This window comes from Tinamus guttatus, unplaced genomic scaffold (genome assembly GCF_059628265.1).
Source record: "Tinamus guttatus ecotype Peru unplaced genomic scaffold, ASM5962826v1 Tinamus_guttatus_pri_ptg000066l, whole genome shotgun sequence".
NCBI classification, from domain to species: Eukaryota; Metazoa; Chordata; class Aves; order Tinamiformes; family Tinamidae; genus Tinamus; species Tinamus guttatus.
In genome coordinates this window covers 182,659-204,483 of record NW_028288600.1, presented here as the reverse complement: position 1 = coordinate 204,483, position 21,825 = coordinate 182,659, and the positions used below count along the sequence as shown (strand labels likewise).

The 21,825-nt window shown below is 70.9% G+C and overlaps 3 protein-coding genes across 8 annotated transcripts; all 3 read right to left on the bottom strand.

Moving 5' to 3' along the window:
* Positions 1 to 801: 801 nt before the first annotated feature.
* Positions 802 to 3,788, bottom strand: CDC6 (cell division cycle 6). 6 transcript variants are annotated; one of them, XM_088519656.1, is made up of 11 exons: positions 3,548 to 3,788; positions 3,225 to 3,446; positions 2,940 to 3,139; positions 2,396 to 2,562; positions 2,152 to 2,258; positions 1,932 to 2,071; positions 1,711 to 1,815; positions 1,518 to 1,591; positions 1,204 to 1,417; positions 986 to 1,126; positions 802 to 903 (listed from the first exon to the last, which is right to left on the bottom strand). In XM_088519656.1, exons 1-11 carry the CDS (start codon positions 3,765 to 3,767, stop codon positions 814 to 816), a joined length of 1,680 nt encoding a protein of 559 aa, XP_088375782.1. In that variant the 5' UTR covers positions 3,768 to 3,788; the 3' UTR covers positions 802 to 813. The 6 variants fall into 6 exon arrangements, with proteins under 6 accessions (XP_088375782.1, XP_088375780.1, XP_088375781.1 ...); XM_088519654.1 differs by having other exon boundaries at positions 1,503 to 1,571; positions 1,715 to 1,815; XM_088519655.1 differs by having other exon boundaries at positions 1,204 to 1,412; positions 1,507 to 1,571; positions 1,715 to 1,815.
* Positions 3,789 to 6,114: 2,326 nt separating this feature from the next.
* On the bottom strand, positions 6,115 to 9,795 carry WIPF2 (WAS/WASL interacting protein family member 2). Its single transcript, XM_088519646.1, has 7 exons — positions 9,736 to 9,795; positions 9,524 to 9,656; positions 9,279 to 9,392; positions 8,284 to 8,955; positions 7,133 to 7,336; positions 6,761 to 6,862; positions 6,115 to 6,316 (listed from the first exon to the last, which is right to left on the bottom strand). The coding sequence occupies exons 1-7, from the start codon at positions 9,793 to 9,795 to the stop codon at positions 6,276 to 6,278; spliced, it is 1,326 nt and encodes a 441-aa protein (XP_088375772.1). The 3' UTR covers positions 6,115 to 6,275.
* Positions 9,796 to 14,710: 4,915 nt separating this feature from the next.
* Positions 14,711 to 20,361, bottom strand: RAPGEFL1 (Rap guanine nucleotide exchange factor like 1). The gene is made up of 15 exons (XM_088519653.1): positions 19,919 to 20,361; positions 18,560 to 18,638; positions 17,884 to 18,031; positions 17,710 to 17,807; positions 17,074 to 17,186; positions 16,817 to 16,984; positions 16,634 to 16,731; positions 16,407 to 16,529; positions 16,150 to 16,328; positions 15,976 to 16,066; positions 15,772 to 15,822; positions 15,604 to 15,691; positions 15,460 to 15,524; positions 14,932 to 14,986; positions 14,711 to 14,846 (listed from the first exon to the last, which is right to left on the bottom strand). The coding sequence occupies exons 1-15, from the start codon at positions 20,322 to 20,324 to the stop codon at positions 14,722 to 14,724; spliced, it is 1,887 nt and encodes a 628-aa protein (XP_088375779.1). The 5' UTR covers positions 20,325 to 20,361; the 3' UTR covers positions 14,711 to 14,721.
* Positions 20,362 to 21,825: the final 1,464 nt, after the last annotated feature.

The following is a 21,825-nucleotide window of genomic DNA, read 5'->3' as shown; positions in this document are numbered from 1 at the left end:
GGCTAGCGGTGATTAACGGCCCCGGCGGGTGGCTCTGGCACCCGCACGAGTGAATCAATTTGCGCTATCGATTTTTCATGCACTGCGGCAGAGCGGGCGCTGGAGGGTTGCGCGGGGCCACCGCCTCCCCCCGCGGCGACGGCAGGGCCGGGGATCCGTAGCCGCTGCCACCGCGGGGCAGCCAGTGCCACCAGGGACACCCCAGGGCCCTGGGCCCAACACTAGGAGCCGGGGCCCAGGTGTTGGGGCAGGGAGAGGAGGGCACAGGGAGGGGGAACGGGCACCGCTGCACCCACGTCACCGCGGCGTCACTGCGGTCACGCACGCTGCCAGCCGCTTCCTTCCGGCCACCGGGGACACGGTGACGAGGGACCCACGGCAGCACCCACCTCCCCCCTCCCTGGGACCGCAGTGACAAGGGGACAGAGGGGACAAGGGGCCACGACAGGGCCCAGGGGAGATGCTGGGGCCCCCACCCCTCCTTTGGGACAAATGGGAAATGGACCCAATAGAGCCAACGGCGCAGGGAGGGCGGCAGCGGGGACAAGGACCCTGGATGGGACCCATGTGGCCCCCCCGGCAGCCGCAAAGCAGGATGGAGGCGGCTCCGTATTTCCGAACAAGAAACTTTATTAGGGCTGCGGGAGGCGGGGGCCACGCGGTGCTTCCTCCTCCTTCATTGCACAGAGGGGCCCGGGGGCTCCGAGCGCCCGGCGGAGCCGGAGCTGCAGCAGCTGCCGTCGCGCCCCGCAAAATAATTAAAATAAAATAAAATACAATATATACACGCAAAAGCCGGGCGGGGAAAGGGCGCTAGGGCAGCCCCTGCGCCAGGATGGTCCCCACCAGCGCCGCATCCTGCAGCGTCTGCTCCAGCTCCTGCGGCTGCAGCTTCAGCGAGACCTGCGGAGACACCGGAGCGGCTCAGCGCCCGCTGGTCCCCAGTGCCACCACCGGGCCCCCTCCACGGCCACCATGTCCCCACCTTGGCGAGCCGGGTCTCCTTGGCGCGCTTCAGCTCGAGGACGCCGCGGGCTTCGAGGAGGGTGGCCAGGGCCAGGCACTCGGCCTGGCCGGCGGCCGCGAGCCGCTGCTTGCGGCACACCTTGCTGTAGGTGTCGTGGAGCTGGGGACAAGGACAAGGGCGTCACAGCGGGGCGCTGGCACCGCGCGGGGAGGGTCCCGCGGGCGCCACGGCCTCACCTTGCCCAGCGTCACCTCCTTGGCGTGGAGGTGCCGCGCGAGCAGCAGCAGGGAGCAGACCAGGAGCTTCTGCTGCAGCGGGAAGGAGTCGTGGGCGGCGCTGCCGCCGGGCGCCATGCGCTCGCCGTAGACCTCGGCCAGCACCCGCGCCACCTGCGGCAGCCCCGCGCGGCCCGGCGGCCCCGCGGATGCTCCTGCGGGACACGGTGCTTTGCTCAGGGGGCGGCGAGGGGCCCGCGCGGCCCCTCGGGAGGGCAGGACGGGGATGGTGGCACCCGCTGCGGCTCCTTGGCCGCTACTCACCGGCCGGCAGCGGCTTGAGCACCGTCTGGCTCCTCACGTCCCGCTCCACCAGCTCCACTGCCCGCCTAGGGGACAGCAATGTCACCTACTGCGCACAGTGGCCGGGACCCCCAAGCTCCTGGAGATCAGGGCACCCCGGCAGCCGCCTCTGTCACCTCCCAGCCCGAATCCGCGGCCAAACCGGGCACCTCCTTGAGGTGACACTGACCTGCAGACGTCCAGGGCCTTGCGGGCGTCCCCAGACACGGCGGAGACCTTGCGGGCGCAGAACTGCACAGCGGTGCCATCCAACACGGGGTCACCAGCCACCTGCAAGGGAGACGCAGCCGTTTGCACCAGAGCCCTCCCGCAGCCCCGGAAGCGGCGGGGACCCCCTGGAAAGGGCCGATATCCCCGGGAAGGCACCCCCGGGCCGGGATCCTCACCTGGCGGAGCCGCTCCTGCAGGATGGCGGCGAGCTGCTCGCGCGTGTAGGGCGCGAAGGCCAGGAGCTGGGGCCGGCAGCCCGGGCGGGCCTGCAGCCGCGCCAGCCCGCGCTCCGTCAGGTCCAGGGCATTGGCCATCCCTGCGGGCAGAGCGAGTTCAGCGCGCGCCGGCGGCGGGGGGACCGTCCCGGCGCCCGCCCGCCCGTGCGCTGACACCCACCGATGAGGACGAGGCGGGAGCCGGGCAGCCAGGGCCACTCGAACACGGTGTAGAGCACGTCCTGCCCCTTGCTGTCCAGCTGGTCCAGCTCGTCCAGCACCAGGAGGCTGCGGGGGAGAGCTCAGCTGCAGCGCCCGCGCGGGGCAACGCCGCAGGAGCGGGACGAGCGCCGGCTCTTCCCAGCGCTCCCGTTTTATGCATCCGGGGAAAGCAAAGGGGAAAAAGCCCCGTGCGGGCAACTCACACCATGGGCCCCTTGGCCGTCAGCTGCTTCTCCAGGCTGCGCGTGAGCTCGCGGGCGGGCGCGCGGGCCGGCAGGCCCAGCTGCGCGGCCATGGCCGGGAAGACGCCCTGCGAGCTGCTCAGGGCCATGCAGTTGAGGACGACGGTTTTGCTGCTCGCCAGCTCGCCCTGCCAGATGGGGACATGGGAGAGTTGTGGCGGCAGGGGGGACACGCAGCCCCACTGCTCTCCCACCCCTGCTCCCTCTGCTCCGCCGTCCCCTCTGGCTGGCATCGGATCTGAAGCCCAAACGGGCTCTGCAGCAGGAAGCAGCCCCACAGCTCAGGGCCCTCCTGCTCTTCAAGCAGCAGGGCTGGAGCGGGCGGAAAAAGCCGCTGCAAAAGCCCAGAGCGCCGCTAGCTCATCCCGCTCGCTCCAGCTGCTCCAGAGCCAGCAGAAACCTCCCTTCCCAGGCAGGGAGGTCGTAGTTGGGAAACCCGGGGGAAACTCCAGCCCAGGCAAAGGCTCCATCCACAGCCCAATCCCGGCAAAGCCCCCCCGCGCACCTGGCAGTCCTGCAGGACGCGGCTCACACAGGCCGTTTTCCCCGTCCCGGGGGCTCCCGAGATGTAGAGGCTGCCGGGCCTCCCCGCGCACACGTGTTCCCGCAGGAAGCGCTTGAGCTCGCCGGTCTCTCGCTCCCGGGCCGGGAGGCAGTCGGGGACGGCCGTGTGGAGCAGGCGCTTCGCCTCCTGGTAGCGGGAGCCTGCGCCGGGAAAAGGGAGGGTCGGAGCTGGCTCCAGTGCTGCGGGAAGGGGCATCACAGCCCCCTTCCGCGATCGGGCGCTCACCCTCCTGCCGGAAGAGCCGGGCGCGCTCCCGGGCCGGCTCCGAGCTCCGGGGAGTCTCCTGCCCCTGGCGCCGTGGGGACAGCGCTGGCTCCTTCGGCTTCTCCGGGGACGCAGGAACTGGCTGCTCCCCGAAGAGCAAGCGGCGGCCCCGGTTCTCCTTCCGACTGCTCTTAGGGGGCGAGCAGGCGGGAACACAGGGCACATTGCACAGGTTGTCGTCACCTGCAAGGAGACGCGGGGGATCAGCAGGGATGGGGCACTACAAGGACAGGGGACACTGCGGGGACAGGGGACACCGTGCTCAGCCCTGCTCCAGAGCTCACCCAGGCGCTTGCGGGGACTCAGTGGCAGGACTGGGCTCCGTGGCGAGAGCGGGGCCACAGGGCAGGGCGCCAGCCGCACGGCGCGGGGGTCGGCGGTGACATTGTTGGTGGCATCGGCGGTGACATCGGTGGCGTCGCGGTGGCCCTTGACCAGCGGCCGGGCGCTCCTGCGGCGGGGGAAGTCGATGGCCGCCTGGCTGCGTGTCCTGGTGACCGGCATGGTGGCGTCTGGGGGGAGCAAGAGGGGTTGGTGGAGGAGGGAGGCCACGGCGCCGTGGGGCGCTGCCTCCCCTCCAGCTGCCCCATATCCCCCCGGCTCCCCCTGCCCCACATCCCTGACCATCCCCTCAGCCTCAAGGTCCTCCCACCTATGGGGCACCCCCTGCCCCATAGCCACACTCACCCACTCCCCATCCCCCCCCAGCCCTGCCCCACACATCCCTGCTCGACCCCAGCATTTAGCCCCCTGCCCCAGCCCTGCCCCATAGCCCAAGGTCGCTGCTCCCTCCCTCAGCCTCCCCCAGCCCTGCTCCACGTGCCGGCTCCTGTCGCGCTTGTTCCCAGCTCCTGCCCCATAGTCCCACATCCCTGCCCCCCAGCCCTGCTCTAATAACCCCCAACTTTGCCCCACAAGTCCCAAGCTAGTCCCCCACCCCGCCAGCTCCGCTCCCAGCACCCCTAGCCCACCCCACACCCCGGGTCCCCCCTCCGGTCCCCTCGGGTCCCCCCAGGTCCCTCACTGGCACCGCCGCCGCCACTCACCTTCTCGCGCCAATTCCGCGGCCGCTCTGCACTTCCCGCCACCAAGCCGGCCAGGCCCCGCCTCCGCCACCCCATTGGCTGCGCCTCCCGCCTCGACGGCCAATCGGACAGCTCCGCGCCAAGTCCTGCGGCGGGAGGGGGGAGGTGCAGCCTAGAGCAGCCAATGGGAACCGAGAGGCGCGAGGCGTGCCGGGAGATGTAGTCCGGCGCGCGCCAGGCATGCCGGGAGCCGTAGTGCAGCCCTGCGGCCGCGGGAAATCGTGGCCACGCCCCCCGCGCTCCCGCTCCTCCCCCCAGAGCCGCTAAGATCCCCATCCGCATCCCAGGATCCCCCACTATCCTCACCAACATCCCAGGTTCCCCCACTTATTTCCATCTACATCCAAGGATCCACATCCTAGGATCCACACCCACTATCCCCATTCCCCTCCCAGGACCCCCATCCACATCCCAGGTTCCCCCACTATTCCCATCCATATCCAAGGATCCATATCCCAAAATCCCCACCCACATCCCAGGCTCCCCCACTATCCCCACTCCCATTCCAAGACCCCCACCCACAACCCAGGATCCACCACGATCCCCACCCGCATCCCAGGATTGCCATCCGCATCCCAGGATTCCCATCCGCATCCCGGTATCCCCCAGTCCCGCCAGGCCGCACCGCGCTGCTCGCGGCTGTGCAGTTATTACTTTATTTAGATGCATTTTCAAGCTTATCTCCTTTTTCGATCCCATTTCCCTCTTAAAAAGAGCCCCCTCCGCTCCTGCGCGGGAGCCCCCGGAACAGGGAGAACCGTTTGGTCCTTGATTTAAAGGAAAGGGGGGAACCGCCGCGGGCGGCAGCGGCCCCCGCCGTGGGCTGCCCTGGGGAACGGCCCAACAGCAGCAGAAAAAAAATAGCAGTTAAAGGTGAAGATTTAGTAAACCTGCAACAAGCCCCTTCCTCCCAGAGTACACGTTTTCTTCTTCTTTTTTCTCCTGTTTTTTCTTCTTTTTACAACGTACAAAATAGATCAGTAACTATGATTAAAGTCAAGCCCACCCCGGCCCTGCGAGTAAATGCACGGAGAAGCCAGCGCGCTCCCAACAGTCGGACACACGTGGTGTAGATAAGGCAAAACGTGAGGCGGGGACGAGGGTCCCCGAGCGCGGCCCCGGCGCCCACCCCTCGCGGGAAAAACAACAAAAAATGCAACAGGAAAAACCCCGCGGCGCTCCGTGCCACGGACAACGCGGAGCCGCTTCCCGGTGAACGCTCCGGTCGCGAATTCCGCGTTAAAAGCAGGTGTGTTCCCCCCTTCAACCCTGCACCGGGCTCAAAGGCGCTGGCAGGGCCGGAGTCCCCGGAGCCACGTGGAGCCGAGAGGCCGGGAAGGCTCCGGAGCTGCCGCCCCGGGCTCCGTCGGGATGGTCCCGCTCGGCTCCTGCTCCTTCACGGGCCCCTGTGCAAAAAAAGCAATTTGCCGTTTGGGGGACGGGACGGCCGCGGTGGCTCCTCCGCGTTTCGCCCTTCGCTTCACGGAGCCGGCGTTTCTGCCCCGAGCGCCCCTTTTCCTGAATCCCGCTGCGAATCCAGCCCGTCCCCAGCTCCTTTGCAGCCGTCCCGGGCTTGGAGGGGAACGGGACACGGAAGCGGCTCTGCTCCCAAGGCCACCCGCGTGTCAGCGCGGTCCAGGCTCTGCCCCACGTCCTCGTGTGGTCCCCGGCGCGCCACAAGCGCCGTCCCCGCGTGTCCCGGGATGTGCGGCGAGCGGAGACGGAGGACACCGAGCCCGGGGACAAGGTGCATAGATGACGGTGAGCTGGGGGCATCTGCTCTTCCTGGCACAGCTGGGAAAACCGAAGACGCTGGGAGTTTCTCATGCGGGTTTCCTAGGGGGCAGGGAGGTGGGAAGGATCCATCCGAGGAAGGGGGAGTAGGTCCGTATCCCTGCTCAGGAATCGCTGCCCGCGCGGCTCGCTTTCACCTGGGGATGGGAGGCAGCGGGGGGGCCCCACGCGTAGCTGCAAGACAAGAAAATCCGCTGAAATCCGCCCGCATTCCCCACCGGGACGCGCGGCGCGGGATTCGCGCCTCGGGAAGCGGCCGCCGCAGCGCGCGCGGAAAGCTCCGGGCTTTTCAAGTCCGCATTAAACATTTATGGGTCTAAAAATAACCGAGCATCCCGTCCTCCCTGGAGTCTCTCCGCACGGAGCTGCAGGAGCGAGGGCACTTTGTGCTGCGCTGCGAGGGCAGCTGCCGAGCGCCGCATCCCGGCGCCGCATCCCAGCGTTTGCACGGAGGCTCCCTGCCCTCCCGCTGCAGTGTTTCGGCTGCCGGAGCCGTTTTTAGAGCTGCTCCCGCTGGCAGGGGCCGGGGACACGCGCTGTGACGCGGGGGGACGCGGGTGGCCGCGGTGGCCTCGAGGGCAGCCCGGCCGCGTGGCGCGCAGGCCGCCCCGTCCTCACCTCTGTGTGTTTTGCTGGGGTAGATCCGCTGGAAGTATTTGTACTCTTCGGGGGCTGGAAAGTCTTCGACGGGGTGAAAGGAATATTTGGATTCAAAGTCATCTGCGGAGAAGGGAGAAAAGCGGGTCAGGGAGGGCGGCTCCGAGCAGCGCAGCGGGAGCCGGCCCTTCCCAAGGGCTCTGCTCCGCCAGGAGCTCCCGGCCTCCCTCCTGCTCCCGATTTTCCGCTCCGCATGAGACCAGCGCTCACCCACGGGCACACGGAGCCTCCGGACGCGAGGACGGAGCGGCCCCGGGAGCGCCCGGTGCCGTCGCTCCCGCCGGCTCCGTGTCCCCCCGCGCCGCCCCCAGCCCTGCGGGCCGCCGCACTCACCCAGGAAGGCTCTGACGGCGGCGATGGAGTCGCGGTGGCCGTTGCGGAGCGGCGGCGGCGGCGGGGGCGGCCCGGCCGGCGTCCTCGTGGGCGGCGGCGGCGGCTTCCCGCGCCCGGGGGGCTCCGCGGGGCCGTGCGGGCGGTACGGGGGCGGCGGCGGGGGGGCGTCGCGCCCGCCGTTCCGCAGCGCCGGCGGCGGGGGGGCTGCGGGGAGACCCCCCATCCCGGTCAGCGCCGCCGCGGCTGCTCCGAGCTCCGGGCCGGCAGGATTCCCGCTGCTTCCCCGGGCGGCTCCCGTCCGGAGGGGCCGTATCCCAGAGCTCCCACGCGGAGCCGCGCGGTTCCCAGGGAGCAGCCTGCGATCCCGGCGCCGCAGCCCCCCGACCCGCTCTGCCCCCAGCAGGGTGGCTGCTCGTGCCCCTAATTAGGCTAATTGCCCACACAGGGCCACACATGGCCTCCGCTGAGGGACCCGGGCGCAACGGCACCGGGATACGGGGCAGCCCCATGGATACGGGGCAGCCTCCAGGATATGGGGCAGCCCACGGATACAGGGCAGCCCCCAGGGACACGGGGCAGCCTCCAGGGACACGGGGCAGCCCCACGGATACAGGGCAGCCTCCGGAGCTCCGGTGTTTCCCCATGCACCATCTGCCGCGGGAAGCTGCCGCCTTCCTTTGCAGGGGCCAGGTGGGATGTCCCGATTCCGGCATGGTGCCCCGTGCCCGAATCCCAGCAGCTCCAAAGGTGACAGAACCTTTGTCACCAGCTGCCCCTGAAGCCCCCCAACTCCGCAAGCTGGTGCCAGAGGGCAGGACTGTGCTGGGCCCGGTGCCCTCCCTGCTCCGCTGCGGCTTCCGTGGCACTCGGGAAGCTCCGGGAAGAGCCCGGCTCCAGCTCCACTAAACTCCCTCCTCCGGAGGAGGCTCCAGGCCTCAACGCCAGCCCTGCCAAGCCACAACCCGTGGCCAGCGACCAGCGAGAAGGAACTGGATAAACAGAGGACGTGACCAGGGACATCCATGGGACATGATGGCCCCAAATTGTGGCCCTGGCTCCGTGTCCCTATGCCCCTCGTCCCCAGGCACCTCCTGCCACGGAGCCACCCCACGAGCGGGCACCCGATGCCACCAGGAGAGGTGCTGGGACGCCGGGAGCTTCCTCACCTGCTCCGCGGCTGGGGGGGTCCCGCGCGGGCGGCGGGGGCCGGTTGCTCTGCAGCGCCGGCGACGCGGCGGCCGGCGGCGGCGGCGCCAGCCCCCGCAGCGGCGCCGGCGTCTTCCTATGCAGCGAGTTGTGTCTCTGCGGCAGCTCCGGCGCCGCCTCGCTCACGGGGCTGGAGGGGCCGTTGGGGATGCCGGGGGGCTGCCGGTACGGAGGCGGCGGCGGCGGCGCCAGGGCCTGGCCGGGAGCCGCCGCTCCGGCGCGGACGCTGCCCGGGGACGGAGGCGGCTTGGCGGGCGGCGGGGCGGGCGGCCCGTCCCTGCCGGCGGGCGGGCGCTGTCCCGGCGTGGGCGGCAGCGGCTTCTCCCGGTTGTAGGAAGAGCCCTTGGCGGCGGCGGCGGCGGGGGGCGGCACGGCGGGGGCGGCGGCGCGGCGGCCCGGCGGCGGCGGCGGCGGCGCGGACGAGCTGTGCTTCATGCCGGCGGTGCCGGCGCCGGGCCGCGACAGGTCGGGCAGCGAGGGCCGCTGCGCGCGCGGCAGCTCCAGCGGCGCCGCGCGGCCGCCGTCGGCATCGTCCTGCGGGCGGGCGGCGGGCGCCGGGGGCCGCGGCGCCGCGGCGCGCGCGCCGGGGACCTGCAGCGTCTGCTTGGCGGCGCCGTCTGCGGGGACAGGGGACGCTTGAGGGGCGCGAGGCCGGCGCGGAGGCTGCTCCGGCGGTGAGGCCGGCGCGCGGGAACGCCGCTCGGAGCGCGTATGGATCCGCTCCCGGTGCTGCTGCTCACGCCAAGGCATCGCGCCATGGAAAAGAGCGGACAAACAGCCGGCACGCGCGACTGCCGGGCCTCCAAAGGGACTATCCCACACGGAGCGGGAATGTGGCTCGCACGCGGAAGGGGGAATTTGGGGTCCCTGCACCCCCCCAGCCAAGGCAGCCGGAGCACAGGGATGTCCCCAGGCCGCCGCAGGGCACACGCTCCTTTACCTGAGGTGTCCTTGGCTCCGACGGGCCTCAGCTTGGGGACACCCCCTTGGAAGAGGCCTCCTTTCGGCGGGACGGCGGCCGAGCCGGAACCGTAGCTGCCGCTGCCCTTGGGCTCTGCAAAGAGAGGAGCAGGGAGGTCGAGTCCGGCCTTATCCACCTCCTCTGAGCGGGATCTGCTGGGAATGACACGAGGGAAGGCAGGAAGCGCCCCGAGCATCGCCGGGACGCGCCGGGCGGCTACTCACTCTCGAGGATGGGCGCGCTGCGGTCATTGACGTGCGTCACCTTCTTGAGCTTGGTCCCTTTGCAGATGTCCTGCAGGAGGGCCCCGCGTCCCCGCTGCTCCTCCCGGCTCAGCTTGGGCGGCTCCGTGTTCGCCTGGGGACGGGAACGGGGCCGCGTGGCAGCGCGCGGGGGCCGGGGCCGCGCGGGGCGGCCGCGCGACGGCGGCTCCTACCTGGCCCAGGGCGGCCGGTGGCGGCGGCGGGCCCGGCGGCGGCGGCGGCGGGATCGGCATCGCGGCCCCGCTCCCGGCGGACGCTCAGCGCTCCGGAACAGCCTCCTCGCTCATTCCTGCGGGAACACGGGAGGCGTCAGGGAGCGGGCGGGAAAGCCGGCGGTGAAAACGGCCCCGGGAGCCGCAATTCCCCAATCCCAGGGCCGGAGCGCGGGGCAGCCCAGAGCCCGTTTTCATCCCATCGCCTCTCCCGGGATGGCAACACCGATTCCATGCCGTGAATCCGGCTGGTGACACGCAGCAGGAGGCTGCATCCGCGGAAAAGCCGTTGCTGCCGAGCACCAATGGAGGGGAAGCCCCGGGACCAACCCGGATCCAACGGTGATAATTCCCCATATTCCGATGCCGATGGTTCAGACAGCCGCGTCTCCAGAGCTGCCTCTGTCCCAACAGCCGCCCCGCGCGGGTGACAAGCCCGGACAGGACGGTCCCGCGCCAGCACTTACCCGGCGCGGCTCCGAGCGCGACGCGGCCGGAGCGCCGCTCCGTACGGGAATGACGCTGCGGCGGAGCAGGAAGAGGAGCCTGACTCAGCGCGTGACGAGCGGCCGGGCGCCGTGGGGCGCGTGCCCCGCAGCAGCGGATAGGAATGCGGTGACTGGGAATTCTCAGGGAATCCCGTTCCCTAAGCGTCACCACCGTGCCGGGCCTGGGAAGGGCTGGTTTCCTACCGGAGCCTCGAGATTTCCGGGGCAATTAGCGGAGCTGAGAAACGTGCCAGGGAACGAGACTCCCCATGGCACCCGGGTGCTCCCACGAGGGACACGGCAGCCACCAGCCCCTCTGGAAAGGGAGGGAATATCGAACCCCAAAAGGCGACGCGGTGCCGGGCGAGGGAAACGGAACGGTCTGGACCCTCCAAACCGCCACCGTGCCAGAATCCGCGCTCCAACCAAGCGTCTGACCTGGAACGGCGGGAAAACCGACGAGTTGGAGCTAAAGCGGCCGGAGGACGAAGCGGAGCCGAATTCCTGACAAACGAAATGGAGCCAAATTCCTGACAAACGGATCGGTGCGTTGCCGCGCATGGCCCTGGTCGGGCTGGGGATTAACAGCAGAGATTACATGGAGAAGGGGAAAAACCAGGAGGCGCCGAATTCCGGCACAGAAAACGGGCGTGCGGTGGATGCGGCTACTTGGTGCCAGGAGAAAAGCCGGGAGCTCCGGGTGGGAACACCGGAGGAATCTGCATCTGTCCCGGAAAGGAAGGCCGAGTCTTTAATGTTGGTGGAGGGAACGGAGGCCAAATCCCGGGCGGCAGCAAAGGGGGCTCCGGCACCGGTGCTCGGTGCCGGGGAGCGACGTGGCCGGTGTTTTGTCCCCCTCGTCGCCCCGGCCCTGTCCCCAGGCCGGGTTCGGTGTTGGGAGCCCGTGTGGCTCAGCAGGAGCTGCAGGGAATGGGATTTTGGAGCCCTGGATGGGGCAGCGGGAAGGTCCCAGTCCGTGCGGGCTCCTTCGCGGCGCAAGGGGCACCGGGGCTTTGCTTTTAGGGACAAAGAGCAAGGGGGGAAACAGGGAGCACGGGGAAGACAACCCCGGTGACGGCTCCGGAGAGCTCCGGGAACGCGGGAGCCCCGGGAGAAAGCGGCTCCGGGAGGTGCCGCGTCCTCTGCCGGCTCCACAGCCAAGATGCCCTTAAGGAACACGGGCCACTCGATCCCACAAAACCGAATCGGTCCCGGAGCCGCCATCCCGCAGCCAGGACGGAGCCCGGCGGCTCGGACGAGGACCACGACGGTCCCCTCTGTCACCTACCCCATGCGTGGCCTGTCCCCACCTGCGCGTCCCTGCGTGCCGGGACGTCGGAACGCCGCGAGCTCCCGGGAAGCACCCGGCGTTTTCCCAGCTCCGGCGGCGCGGCCGCATTTGCGAGCCCGGGATGAAGCGTCGCCATCCACAGGGAGCAGCAGCTTTGAACTGCACATCCAGCGGAATTCCCGAGCCTCTGATGCCGGCTGCAGAATGCGGCCGCGCCGGTTCGGGGACGGATCCCAGGGCTGGACCTTCCCAAGCACCTTCCCGCCGCTCCGGGGCTCCCCTTCCCGCTGCCTCTTCCCGTCCCAACCCGCCAGTCCTGTCACGCTGAGCACATCCATATCCCACGCTCCGAATCCCGACATTTCCGCCTGCTCCCGAGGAGCTGACACTTGGACAGCTCCGAAGATGCAACATAAATAATTTATCCCGAAAGAGCCGGCAGAACCGGAGGTCACTTGGGCTGTCAGACCGGCCTTGGCCTCCATGCGGAGGGTCTCGCGGCGCGGGTGCATCCCGGGAATTATCAACATTCCGCGGCCGCTGCCTGTGTTTGCAAACAGCCCCCCGCGTGGAGGTGCCGCGCTCCGCGGGGCGGCGGAAACGTGGAATCAGCAGCGGGAATCGTGTCCCGACGCCAGGCTGAGGTGGCACTGGGAACCGCTCCGGCGCTCCGAGCGGCCGGAGGGATCCAAGGGAGGAAGCGGAGGGAAATGCGGGTGCTTCCGACCCGCGGAGATGGATGCGGTGCCCGGGGGGGAGATCCCGAGCCCGGCGCGGGGGAGAGCGGCTCTTCCACCGGGATCCACCGGGCTGGAGCACCCGGGAAGACGGAGCGGGGAGACGGCGGCGGCTTCCAGGTGGGATAGGAGCAGGAAAGGCTCCAGTGCCCGCTTGGAGCATCCAAGGCCGAGGGGGGCTCTGCCACGCGGGAAACAGCCGGGAATGCGGGAAGCGGGATCCGGGCTGCCCCCCGGAGCTCCTGCCAGCAGCCGCGTTGGGAAGGATCCCGTGTTCCCAACAGGCCCATGGGTTGATTCCGGACACGGTGCCGGATGGAGGGAGCGCGGGGGCCTTGGGGGGAGCCGGGTTCTGCCCGTGTCCTCAGCCGCCACCAAACACATCCAGCTGCAACCGGAGCCGCGGGTGACAGGGAAACGCAGCTCGGAGGCGGCTGTGCCGGGAATCCATCGGGATGGATGGACAGGACACCGGGAGCGGCTCCGGCCTGGGCTCTCCCAGCGCTCGCACAGGCCCCACGGTCCCCGCACACACGGATCCCAAGGCAGGAGCGGGACCAGCCGCAGCAGAGCCGGGTCCTGGGCGCAGATCCGGGCGGCATTCCCGCTCGGAGCGCTGTGGTGGGGGCCCTGTGTCCCCCCCGGCGCATCCCGAGGCTCGGGATGGCCCTGCCGAGGGTCGAGGTGACGCTGCTCCCCTGGGAAGTGCGAGGGGGCCCCCGGACAGTGCGGAAAGGGGCCCAGGCATCCGAGCAGGAAAGCTGGATGGGAGCGGCCGGGCCGGTCCCGCTGAGCGCGGCCAAGCCCGGAGCCTCCTTGGCGCGACCGAGTCTGTCACAGCGAAAAGGGGCCACCAGGGACCGCCCCCACGGGACGAGCAGCCCCCGCTTGGGGACGCGGGCAGCACCACGGGCCCCGCGCAAAGACGTGACGGAGCCGCAGGGCGGGGGGGAAACCGGGAGGAAAAGCCGGTTCTGCCGAGGCCTCCGCGCGCAGGGGCTGCCTCTGCCCCGGGGGACGTCGGGCCGCGCTGGGGCCCAAACCCTCCGCGGTTCCGAGGGCCGGGCCGGGCGGCCGCGTCCGTGTCCGCACAGGGCGGAGATGGAGGACGAGGAGCCCCGCGCGGGCCCCGCGGAGGCAGCCGGGGCCGCCCCAGGGACCCTGGACGCCCCCAGCCCCGCTCGCAGGCACCTGCAGTCCCGCATCCCCAGGCAGCCCCCCCGCAGGCCCCGGGCCGGCCCCGCCGCCCTCCCCGGCCCCGCGCGGGCCCCGCTCTCACCCGCCGCCCGCGGCCGCCTCCGCCGCGCCCGGAAACGCGGCCCGGGCGCCGTGCGGCCTCCAGCCGCGGCCAAACAAAATGGTGGCCGCCGCCCCGCAATGCGCACGCGCCGCCCGGGCCGGACGCGGAAGGGCGGCCGGGCCGCGGCGCCATGTTGGTAAGGTCATGTTGTGCGGGAGGGCGGCCGTACTGGGAAAGGGGTTGGGCCGTGGCAGACATGTTGGGAAGGTCTCACTGCGTGGGAGCCCCGCGAGGCGGGGAAGGTTCATGGAGGCATCGGTTGAGGGCCTGAAGGCGGGAGGAGTCACCACTGATACGGGAGGAGACCGCAGCGGCCGAGGATACCGCTGTCGGCTGCGCCGCCCGCCATGTTGGGAAGGTCAGGGAGAACAGCCCTTCCTTCCTCCTGCGGCAGCCATGCTTGGGAGGTCAGCGTGCACTGCGGCCATGTTGGGAAGGTCGGGATCCCCATACACTGCTATGGGGGGGGTCTCCATCCCTCCCTCCCCCTTTACGACAGGCCCTGGCTCATCCGTGACGTCATCCGTGACGTCACACCCCAGTATAATATCACCATGCAGCATCTACCCCCTCGAGGAGGGGCGAGTGGAGCAGGCCTGGCCCCGCCCCCTGTCCCTCCCCAAAACCGTGTCCCCCTGCCCGCGCCACCCGTGTCCCCCGGGGCCCGCACACGCAGGACACGGCACCGGCACCGGGACAGCTCCGCTTTTATTCGCGCTCCGCCGGGAACGGCCCCCCCGTTCCGCCACGCGCTGGCGCGGGGGAGAAAAGCTATTTTGGGGGGAGGTGGCTTTTTTTTTGTGCTTTTTTACTCCTTTTTCTTAAAAAATAGATTTACAATTAAAGACAGCCATTCGGTACAAAATATATACATTCTGGGGGCGGGGGGGCCGCCGCGGGGCGCAGCCAGAAGCAGCAGGGCCCGAGGGACACATAGAAAAATAGAAGGGTGGCAGCGTCGGGGTGGGGGGACAGGGGAGGGGACAGAGCCACCCCATAGCGGGGGCAGGACCCCGCAACCCCCCACAGCCCCATGGGGGAAGGCAGCGGGGTGCAAGGGGGGGGCCCCCCAAACACCCCCCGGTACCCCCCCTCCCCAGGGCAAAGTGCGTCAGTGCTGGGGGGGCCGCGTCACTGCCCCCCCGGCTCCAGCTTGTAGGAGAGCTCGAAGAGCAGGTTCTGGTTGTCGATGACCTGCAGCTGCCGCACGTAGGCCTTGGTCTGCAGCTGCGCCGGGGACGCCTCCAGCTCCAGGCCTGGGGGGCACCGCGTTATTAGGGGTCCCCCTGGGCACCCCCCCCCGTCCCCAGCCCCTTGGTGCTGTCCCCAGCCCGGACTCACACAGCGGGCGGCTCCGGTACTTGCGAATGGTCCTCACTTTCTCGGCGATGCAGTGCTGGGTGCGGAGCGGGGGGGGGGTCAGCGCGGCACCCCCCATGACACAACCATGGGGACATCCACTCATGAAGTGTCCCCAGGGTCTCGCTCTGGGGACACCCACCCATGGGGACCTCCTGGACACACCGATCTGGGGACACCCACCCATGGGGACTCACGGGACTCAGCTCCAGGGACACCCACTCACAGGGAGCCCAGGGACTATCCCCCCACAGGGACCCCTCTGTCACACAGACCCCCGTGTCTCCCCACCCTGGACACTCTGCACCCCCAGCATGATGCTCCCTGGGGACCCCACTTGGGGCTCATCGATGCCACGGCCACCTTGGGGACATCTGCCCCACAGCTCCCTTAGGGACCCTGCTCTGCACCCCAGATCACCACCGTGCACCCCCTAAACCTCCACCCCTGCCCCATATCCCCCTCCTGGGGACACCCATGCAGGGGGCTCCCCCATGGCCGGGCTCTCACCAGCTTCTCCATGTTGACCAGCCCGTCCAGGAGGGTCTTGCTGCCCTCGTGCAAGAAGGTGAGATCTGGGGGGAGGATCAGAGGGGTGAGGGGGTCCCAGGGGGGGCGGCAGCACCCAGTGCCCCCCCCACACACCCTCCTCACCTTTGAGGATGAGCGGCACAAAGGGGATGAGCGGAGGCTTCATCTTGGCCAGCACCTCCCGGTAGCTCTTGTGGTTCCTGCAGGGATCCTGGGAAGAGCAGCGGCTCAGGGTGGCGGGACGGGGCGGGAAGGGCCAGGACAGCTCCCACCCCGGACCCCCCTCCTCACCGTCAGGTTCTCAAACTTCCGAAACAGGTTCTTGAACTTCCCCGGGAGCTTCTGAAATGCAAAAGTGCAGCAGGACCGTGAGCATCTCGGTGGGACCCGGGGCATCCCAAGGCAGTCGGGAAGCATCCCAGTGGGACCGCGAGCATCCCAACAGGCTCGGGAGCATCCCGGTGGGAGCGGGAGCATCCCAAGGGAGCCCCTCACCTCCCAGGTGAGGCGCAGGCGGCTGATGGCCGCGTTGTTGAGCCCGATGACGACGGCGTAGAAGGAGAGCATGTCCTGGTTCTGCTTGCATCTGCGGCGGGGCAGCGCGGTGAGACCGGGGGGCGGCGGTGGGGACCCCCCCGTGCACACGCGCGCGTCCCCGCGCTCGCTCACATGGCCGCGATCTTGATGAGCTTCTTGAGCAGGTGCGCGCGCTTGCCCAGCGACTCGCAGAGCAGCAGCTCGGTGCCCACCCAGTGCTGCACCTCGCTGCAGCGCTGCAGCAGCAGCTCCAGGTTCGCCGTCTCCCGCCGGCCCCGCTCGCCGTGGAAGACGTAGTCCACGAACTCCAGCTGCGGCCGGGGGCACCGTCAGGAGCCCGCGGTGACAACGGGGGGGACGGGGACGCGGTGGCGGGGGCTGCCACGCACCTCGTGGATGCAGCGGAAGAGCTCCCAGTGGAAGGCGGTGAGGTGCTTGGCCACCTCCTCGGGCTCGGCGCGGTGGATCTCCGTGTCCCCCGGCACCACCTGGATCTCCTCGGGCAGGGGCACCTGGGGGGCAATGGGATGGGGAGGGGGACAGTGGGTGATAACGGGATGGGGAGGGGGATAGAGGGCGATGCAGGGGGCATCTCCCGCCACCACCGGGGCCTCACCAGGGACTCCAGCGTGTCCCGCGTGCAGGCGAAGAGGTGGCTGTTGATGCCCAGCGCGGTGAAGACGCACTCCTCGCTGGGCTGCAGCACGGCTTTCTCTGCGGGCACCGCGGGCGTCAGCCCCACGCGGCAGCACCCACTGTCCCCTCGTGTCCCCCCCCGCGTCCCCGCGGCCGCCCCCACCTCCGGACGAGGCCACGGTGACGAGGAGGAGGCCGTCGTGGCGGGCGCCGCGCTCCTCCGAGTACTGCAGCTTCTCGCTCACGGCGGCCAGGATGTCGTGCACGGAGGCCGAGAGGCGGCTGCGGATGGTGACGTACGAGTGGTCGGGCATGTAGACGCGGCAGAAGACTGCGGGTTGGGGGGGAGGCCGGCTGTGAGCGCGGCCCCCCCCGGCGCCCCCGTTCCCCCCGGTCCCCCCGTCCCCGCGCGGCGCTCACTCTCGTCGGAGCCGCGGAAGGCGACGCGCGTCTGCAGGCACGAGTCGATGCGGCGGAAATGCCTGAACAGCGGCTTGACCGGCTTGCCGGGGGGGGGCGTCTCCTCGGCCGCCCTGTGGCACCGCCAGGGGTCAGGGACCCCCCCATGGGTGTTGAGGGGGTCCGGCCTGGCCCCCCTGCGTGGCTCTGCTGTGGGGCGCCCCATGGATGGGCAGGGAGGGCCCTCCAGGATCCCCGCTTGGTACCGAGGGGCTAGCGATGATGTTCCCCCAATTAACGCCCAGGCATCTCCATGTCCTTCCCCCCGGGGACCCACTGCACCTCCTCTGCACCCATGGGGACCCACTTCATCCACGGGGACCTCCTGCACCCATAGGGACCCTCCTGCACTCATTGCAGTCCCCTGTAACTATGGGGACTTTCCGGCACCCACAGGGACCCCCTGCACCCCTTGCAGCCCTCCCAGCACACATGGGGACCCCCAGCACCCATGGGGATCCCCCTGCACCCATGGGGACCCCCCTGCACCCATTGCAGTGCCCTGTAACCACAGGGACTTTCCAGCACCCACAGGGACCCCCTACACCCATGGGGACCCCCAGCATTCACACTCCCCCCCACCGCTTCCCCTCTCACTTCAGCTCCACAGACTCCACGAGCTGGTGCAGCCTGAGGACCTCATCCTCCAGCTCGTGGTAGAGGGACGTGTCCTTCATGATGAGCAGGTAGAGCTCCTGGGGGCAGCGAGAGGGGCTCAGGGGGACGCAGGGGGATCCGGGCGGTGGCAGGGGGGTCCCGGCGCCCACCCACCTTGACCACCCTGCCGGCGCTCTCCTCCTCCTGCAGCAGCCCCTTGTAGGTGTCGAGGAAGTGGAGCAGGACGGCGAGCACCGCTCGCTTGCGCCGCAGCCCCGCGGGCTCCTCCGGGCCCAGCGATGTCCCCCCCGCTGTCACGAAGGTGACATTGTCAAGGAGCAACCATGGGCAGGGACCTGCACGCCCCTGGTGCCACCCTTGTGCCCACTGTCACGCGCCCTCATACACGGACCTGGACCCTCCCTAATGGCATCCTTGTGCCCCCCTCATTTCCAACTTCTTGCCCTTCTTGTGCACAACCTTTCTCCCTCCCCGTGACCCCCTTGTGCCCACCTTCATACACAGCCTTGTGCCCAACCTCATGCCCTTCTTGTGCACAACCTGTGTCTTCCTCATGCCCACTCTGGTGCCCTCCTTGCATTCACCCCATGCCACTCTTGTGCCCAACCTCGTGCCATCCTCATGCTCACCCTGGTGCCCTCCTGCTCATCCTCACCTTCATGGCACCCTCATGCCCACCCCATAGACTATAATGGCCCCCGATGCCCTCCCTGGTGACAGCTCTGCCCCCGCCCTGGTGCCCACCTCCTCCTCACCCTTGTGCCACCCTGTGCCCGTCTCCCTCCCACCCTCGTGCCCACCCCGGCCCCCCAGCCGCCCCCGAGGATATTGCTGCTGCAGCTGCTGCAGGAAGCGCTCGGTGGGGAGGAAGAGCGAGTGCGTGAGCACGATGTCGTCCAGCAGCGAGTCTGGGGGGGCAACGTGGGGGGGTCAGGCCGGGCCCCCCCCCCCCACCCCGGCCGCTTCCCTCCGCCAGGTGCCCGGGCCGGGCTCGGCGCCCGCCGCTGACTCAGGGCGCCGCGGGGCCGGGCCGGGACGCGCCGCCGCCCGCCCGCTCCGCCCGGGGCCGCAGGGCAGAGCCGCGATGCGCGGGGAGCTCCGGTCGGGGTTTGTGTAGGGGGGCACCACAGCCCACCCCGCACCGGGGGCTGCCCCCGGGGCCGAGAGCCGCTGCGACCGCGCGTGGAGCCCCTGGGACTCCCCTGCACCCCCGCGGAGGTGCCGCCACCACCCGGACTCCTCGAGAGGGAGCAGCCCCCGCGTGGGGTCCCCAGCGCCTCCTCGGGGCCCCGGGAGCCGCGGGCGGGCGCCTGGGGGGCTCTCCCGGCCGGGGGAGGGGGCTCTGCAGCGGGGGGAGCCCGGCCGGAGCCACCCGCAGCCCCCGGGCGCCCACGGGAGGCATCGGGGCTCGCGCGGCGCGGGAGAAGGGGCGCCCCCCTCCAGCCCCCCGCGCTGCGGCTCCCGCACCGAGGCTAATTTTAGCAACGGGGAAACGTTAACGATTAACCGAGAGGCCCGTGGGAGCAGCGCCCGCCGCCCTTGGCCCCAGCGCGGCCCGGGCGCCCTGCCCGGTGCTCCCCGCACCCCCGTCCCGGCACCCCGTCGCCCCCGCATCTCCCCCCGCTGCCCCCAGCCGTGTCCCCCCCCCGCTCCGCAGCTCCCCCGCGACACCCCCGGGCCCTCCCGCATCTCCCGCCGCAGCGCTCGGCGGGTGCCCCGCGCTCGGCAGCGCCCGCAGCAGCCAGCAGGGCCCCCGCGCACCCCCCGCATGCAGCGACCACCCCCCCCAACACCCATCCATGAGCCGCAGCACCTCCCCAGCGCCCATCGGAGCCTCCCAGCACCCCCCGAGCACCCAGGATGTCCCCAAGCCCCCCAGCAATGCCCCTCAATCCCACCAAGCACCCAGCAATGCCCCCCGGGCACCCCCGACCCCTCCATGCCCTCTAACAACCACCACCCCCATGGATGCACCCAGTGACGCCTCCTGACTCCCCCCTTCCCATGCACCCAGCAGCGACTCCCATCACCTTCCCAGCACCCAGCAATGCCCCCCAGCACCCAGCGGCACCTTCCACCCCCCTCCCAGCGCCCAGCAGTGCCCCCCGCGCCGCTCCGCAGCCCCCCGCCGTGCCCGTCCTGCCCCCCCGCCGCTGCCAGCCGTGCCCCCCGGTACCTGCTCCGGTACCTGCTCCGCAGGCGCGGCCGTGCCCGCCGCCCGCCGCCAGCCGCTCCAGCAGCGCGGCCAGGAGGCGCTCGGGGGGCGCGGGCGCGGCGGGCGGGCAGGCGCAGGCGGCGGGCGGTGGCTCCGGGCTCGGCGGCTCCCGCTCGCCGCCCGCGCCCGGGGACAGCTCCTCGGAGGACAGCGAGGGCGGCGAGAGCGGCGGCGGCGGCTCCGGCGGCCGCAGCTCCAGCCAGCGGCCCTCGCCGCCCGCTCGCGCCGCCGCCGGCCCCGCCGGCTCCTCGGGGGAGGCGGCCGGGCGCGACAGGCTCTGCCGCCGCGGTGCCGGTGCCGGCGGCGGTCCCGGCGGCGCGGCGGGGCGGGCGGCCAGGTGCGAGCTCTGCTTCTTGAGCAACTTCTCGAGCGGCTTCATGGCCGGCGCCGCGGCGGCTCAGGGGGCCATGGGCGGCCGCGGGGCGGCCCCGGGGCGGCTCCGCTGCGCGCCCCGCTCCGCCTGCCCCGCTGCGCGCTGCGCCCCACCGGGAGCCGCCGGGAGCCGCCGCCGCCGCCAGCGCCGCCCCCGGCCGGGGCCGCCCCGGGGCCGCCGCACCTGCCCGCCCCGCCCCGCCCCGCGCCGCCGCCGGGAGCCCACGCGGGACGGGCCGGCGCGTGGGGACCCGGGCGCGCATCCCCGTGCGGCACCGCGGGACGGTCACACCTGGGGGCGCAGCCGAGCGGCCTCGTGACACCCCCGCAGACACCCCCGCCTCGTGGCCCCCAGCGCTGCAGTCACACGCGGGGGGGCCGCGAAACCCCCCCGCGCCAGCGCTACAGTCACACCTGGGGATGCAGCCGCACACCCCGCACACACCCACAGCAACAGTCAGACCAACACCCTGACGCAGCAAGACAGCCTCGCACACACACCCCCCTACAACACGGCGTTCCCTCAGCCCCGCACCCCATTGCACCCCGCATTGCCCGGACCGGGCGTCCCGGGACCAGGACCGGGCCGGGCCGTGGGAACGGGGCCGTGCGGGGGGAGCCGGGCCGGGCCGGGCCGGGCGCCGCTGCCCTCGGCCCGTGGGAACAGGCCCGGCCGGGCTGGCAAGACGGGGCACGAGGAGGCGCCGCGGGGCCGGGGCAGCTCCCCGCGCTCCTGCCCCGGGATGGGCCCCGCTCCGGGCGCACGGGGGACAAGGACGCAGCGGGGAGGGATGTGGGGGTGATGGGGAGGGAATAGGGGGAGGAACGAGGTGGGAACTTGGGTAGGATGCAGGGGAGGGATGCGGGGGCGATGCAGGAGGGAAGCAGCAGGGACGTGGGCAGGATGCAGGGAATGGCAGGGAGGGAGGCTGCGCGGATGTGGTGGGGATGCAGGAGGGGACCTGGGGGGGCTGCAGAAGGGGATTTGGGGGGGACGCGGGGAGGGCTGGGCCCCCGGTCCCTGCTTTGTTGCCGCGCCGCCGCGGCACGGCCGTTGCTTGGCAACCCCATCTCGGAGCGGCTGCGGAGCCGGGAAGGCTCCCGGAGGCAACGCGCGCTCCAAGGGGCTCCGGCGCCCGGCTGGACGCGCGGGGCCCACGAACCCCCCCGAGGAGCCGCCCGGCTCCAAAATCCCCCCCAAAGCTCCCGGCTGCAGCCCAGCTCCGCGCGGCTTCTCCCGCTGCCGGAGCAGAGACGGAGGGGAAACGGAGGCAGGGAGCGGGGCCGAAGCTCTGGGAAACACCCCGGATCCGGGCCGGATCCCGGCGCCGGGCAGGGCTGGCCCCACTGGCGCAGAAGGAGCTATTAGCTTAATGAAGCTGCTGTTATTTCTCCTAAAGAGCCGGGCTGCGGAGCAGGCTGGGCCCTGCCGAGCGCGGCTCCCTTGGCAGCGGCCGCGCGCGCCGCCCCGGCAGCCGAGCCGGGGGTGTGAAGCCTCCAGGCGCTGC

Excerpts from the sequence above, each read along its gene's own strand:
- CDC6 (XM_088519656.1), bottom strand. The coding sequence starts at position 3,767 with ATGCCGGTCACCAGGACACGCAGCCAGGCGGCCATCGACTTCCCCCGC. Across the intron at positions 3,447-3,547 it reads GAGTCCCCGCAAGCGCCTGG|GTGACGACAACCTGTGCAAT; the intron begins GTGAGCTCTGGA and ends GTCTCCTTGCAG. Across the intron at positions 3,140-3,224 it reads CCGGCTCTTCCGGCAGGAGG|GCTCCCGCTACCAGGAGGCG; the intron begins GTGAGCGCCCGA and ends TTCCCGGCGCAG.
- WIPF2 (XM_088519646.1), bottom strand. The coding sequence starts at position 9,795 with ATGCCGATCCCGCCGCCGCCGCCGCCGGGCCCGCCGCCGCCACCGGCC. Across the intron at positions 7,337-8,283 it reads AGCAGGTGAGGAAGCTCCCG|CCCCCCCGCCGCCGGCGCTG; the intron begins GCGTCCCAGCAC and ends GTCTCCCCGCAG. Across the intron at positions 6,863-7,132 it reads CGCCGTCAGAGCCTTCCTGG|ATGACTTTGAATCCAAATAT; the intron begins GTGAGTGCGGCG and ends CCTTCTCCGCAG.
- RAPGEFL1 (XM_088519653.1), bottom strand. The coding sequence starts at position 20,324 with ATGAAGCCGCTCGAGAAGTTGCTCAAGAAGCAGAGCTCGCACCTGGCC. Across the intron at positions 17,187-17,709 it reads GTGGAGTCTGTGGAGCTGAA|GGCGGCCGAGGAGACGCCCC; the intron begins GTGAGAGGGGAA and ends GCGGTGCCACAG. Across the intron at positions 14,987-15,459 it reads TGGTCAACATGGAGAAGCTG|CACTGCATCGCCGAGAAAGT; the intron begins GTGAGAGCCCGG and ends CTCCGCACCCAG.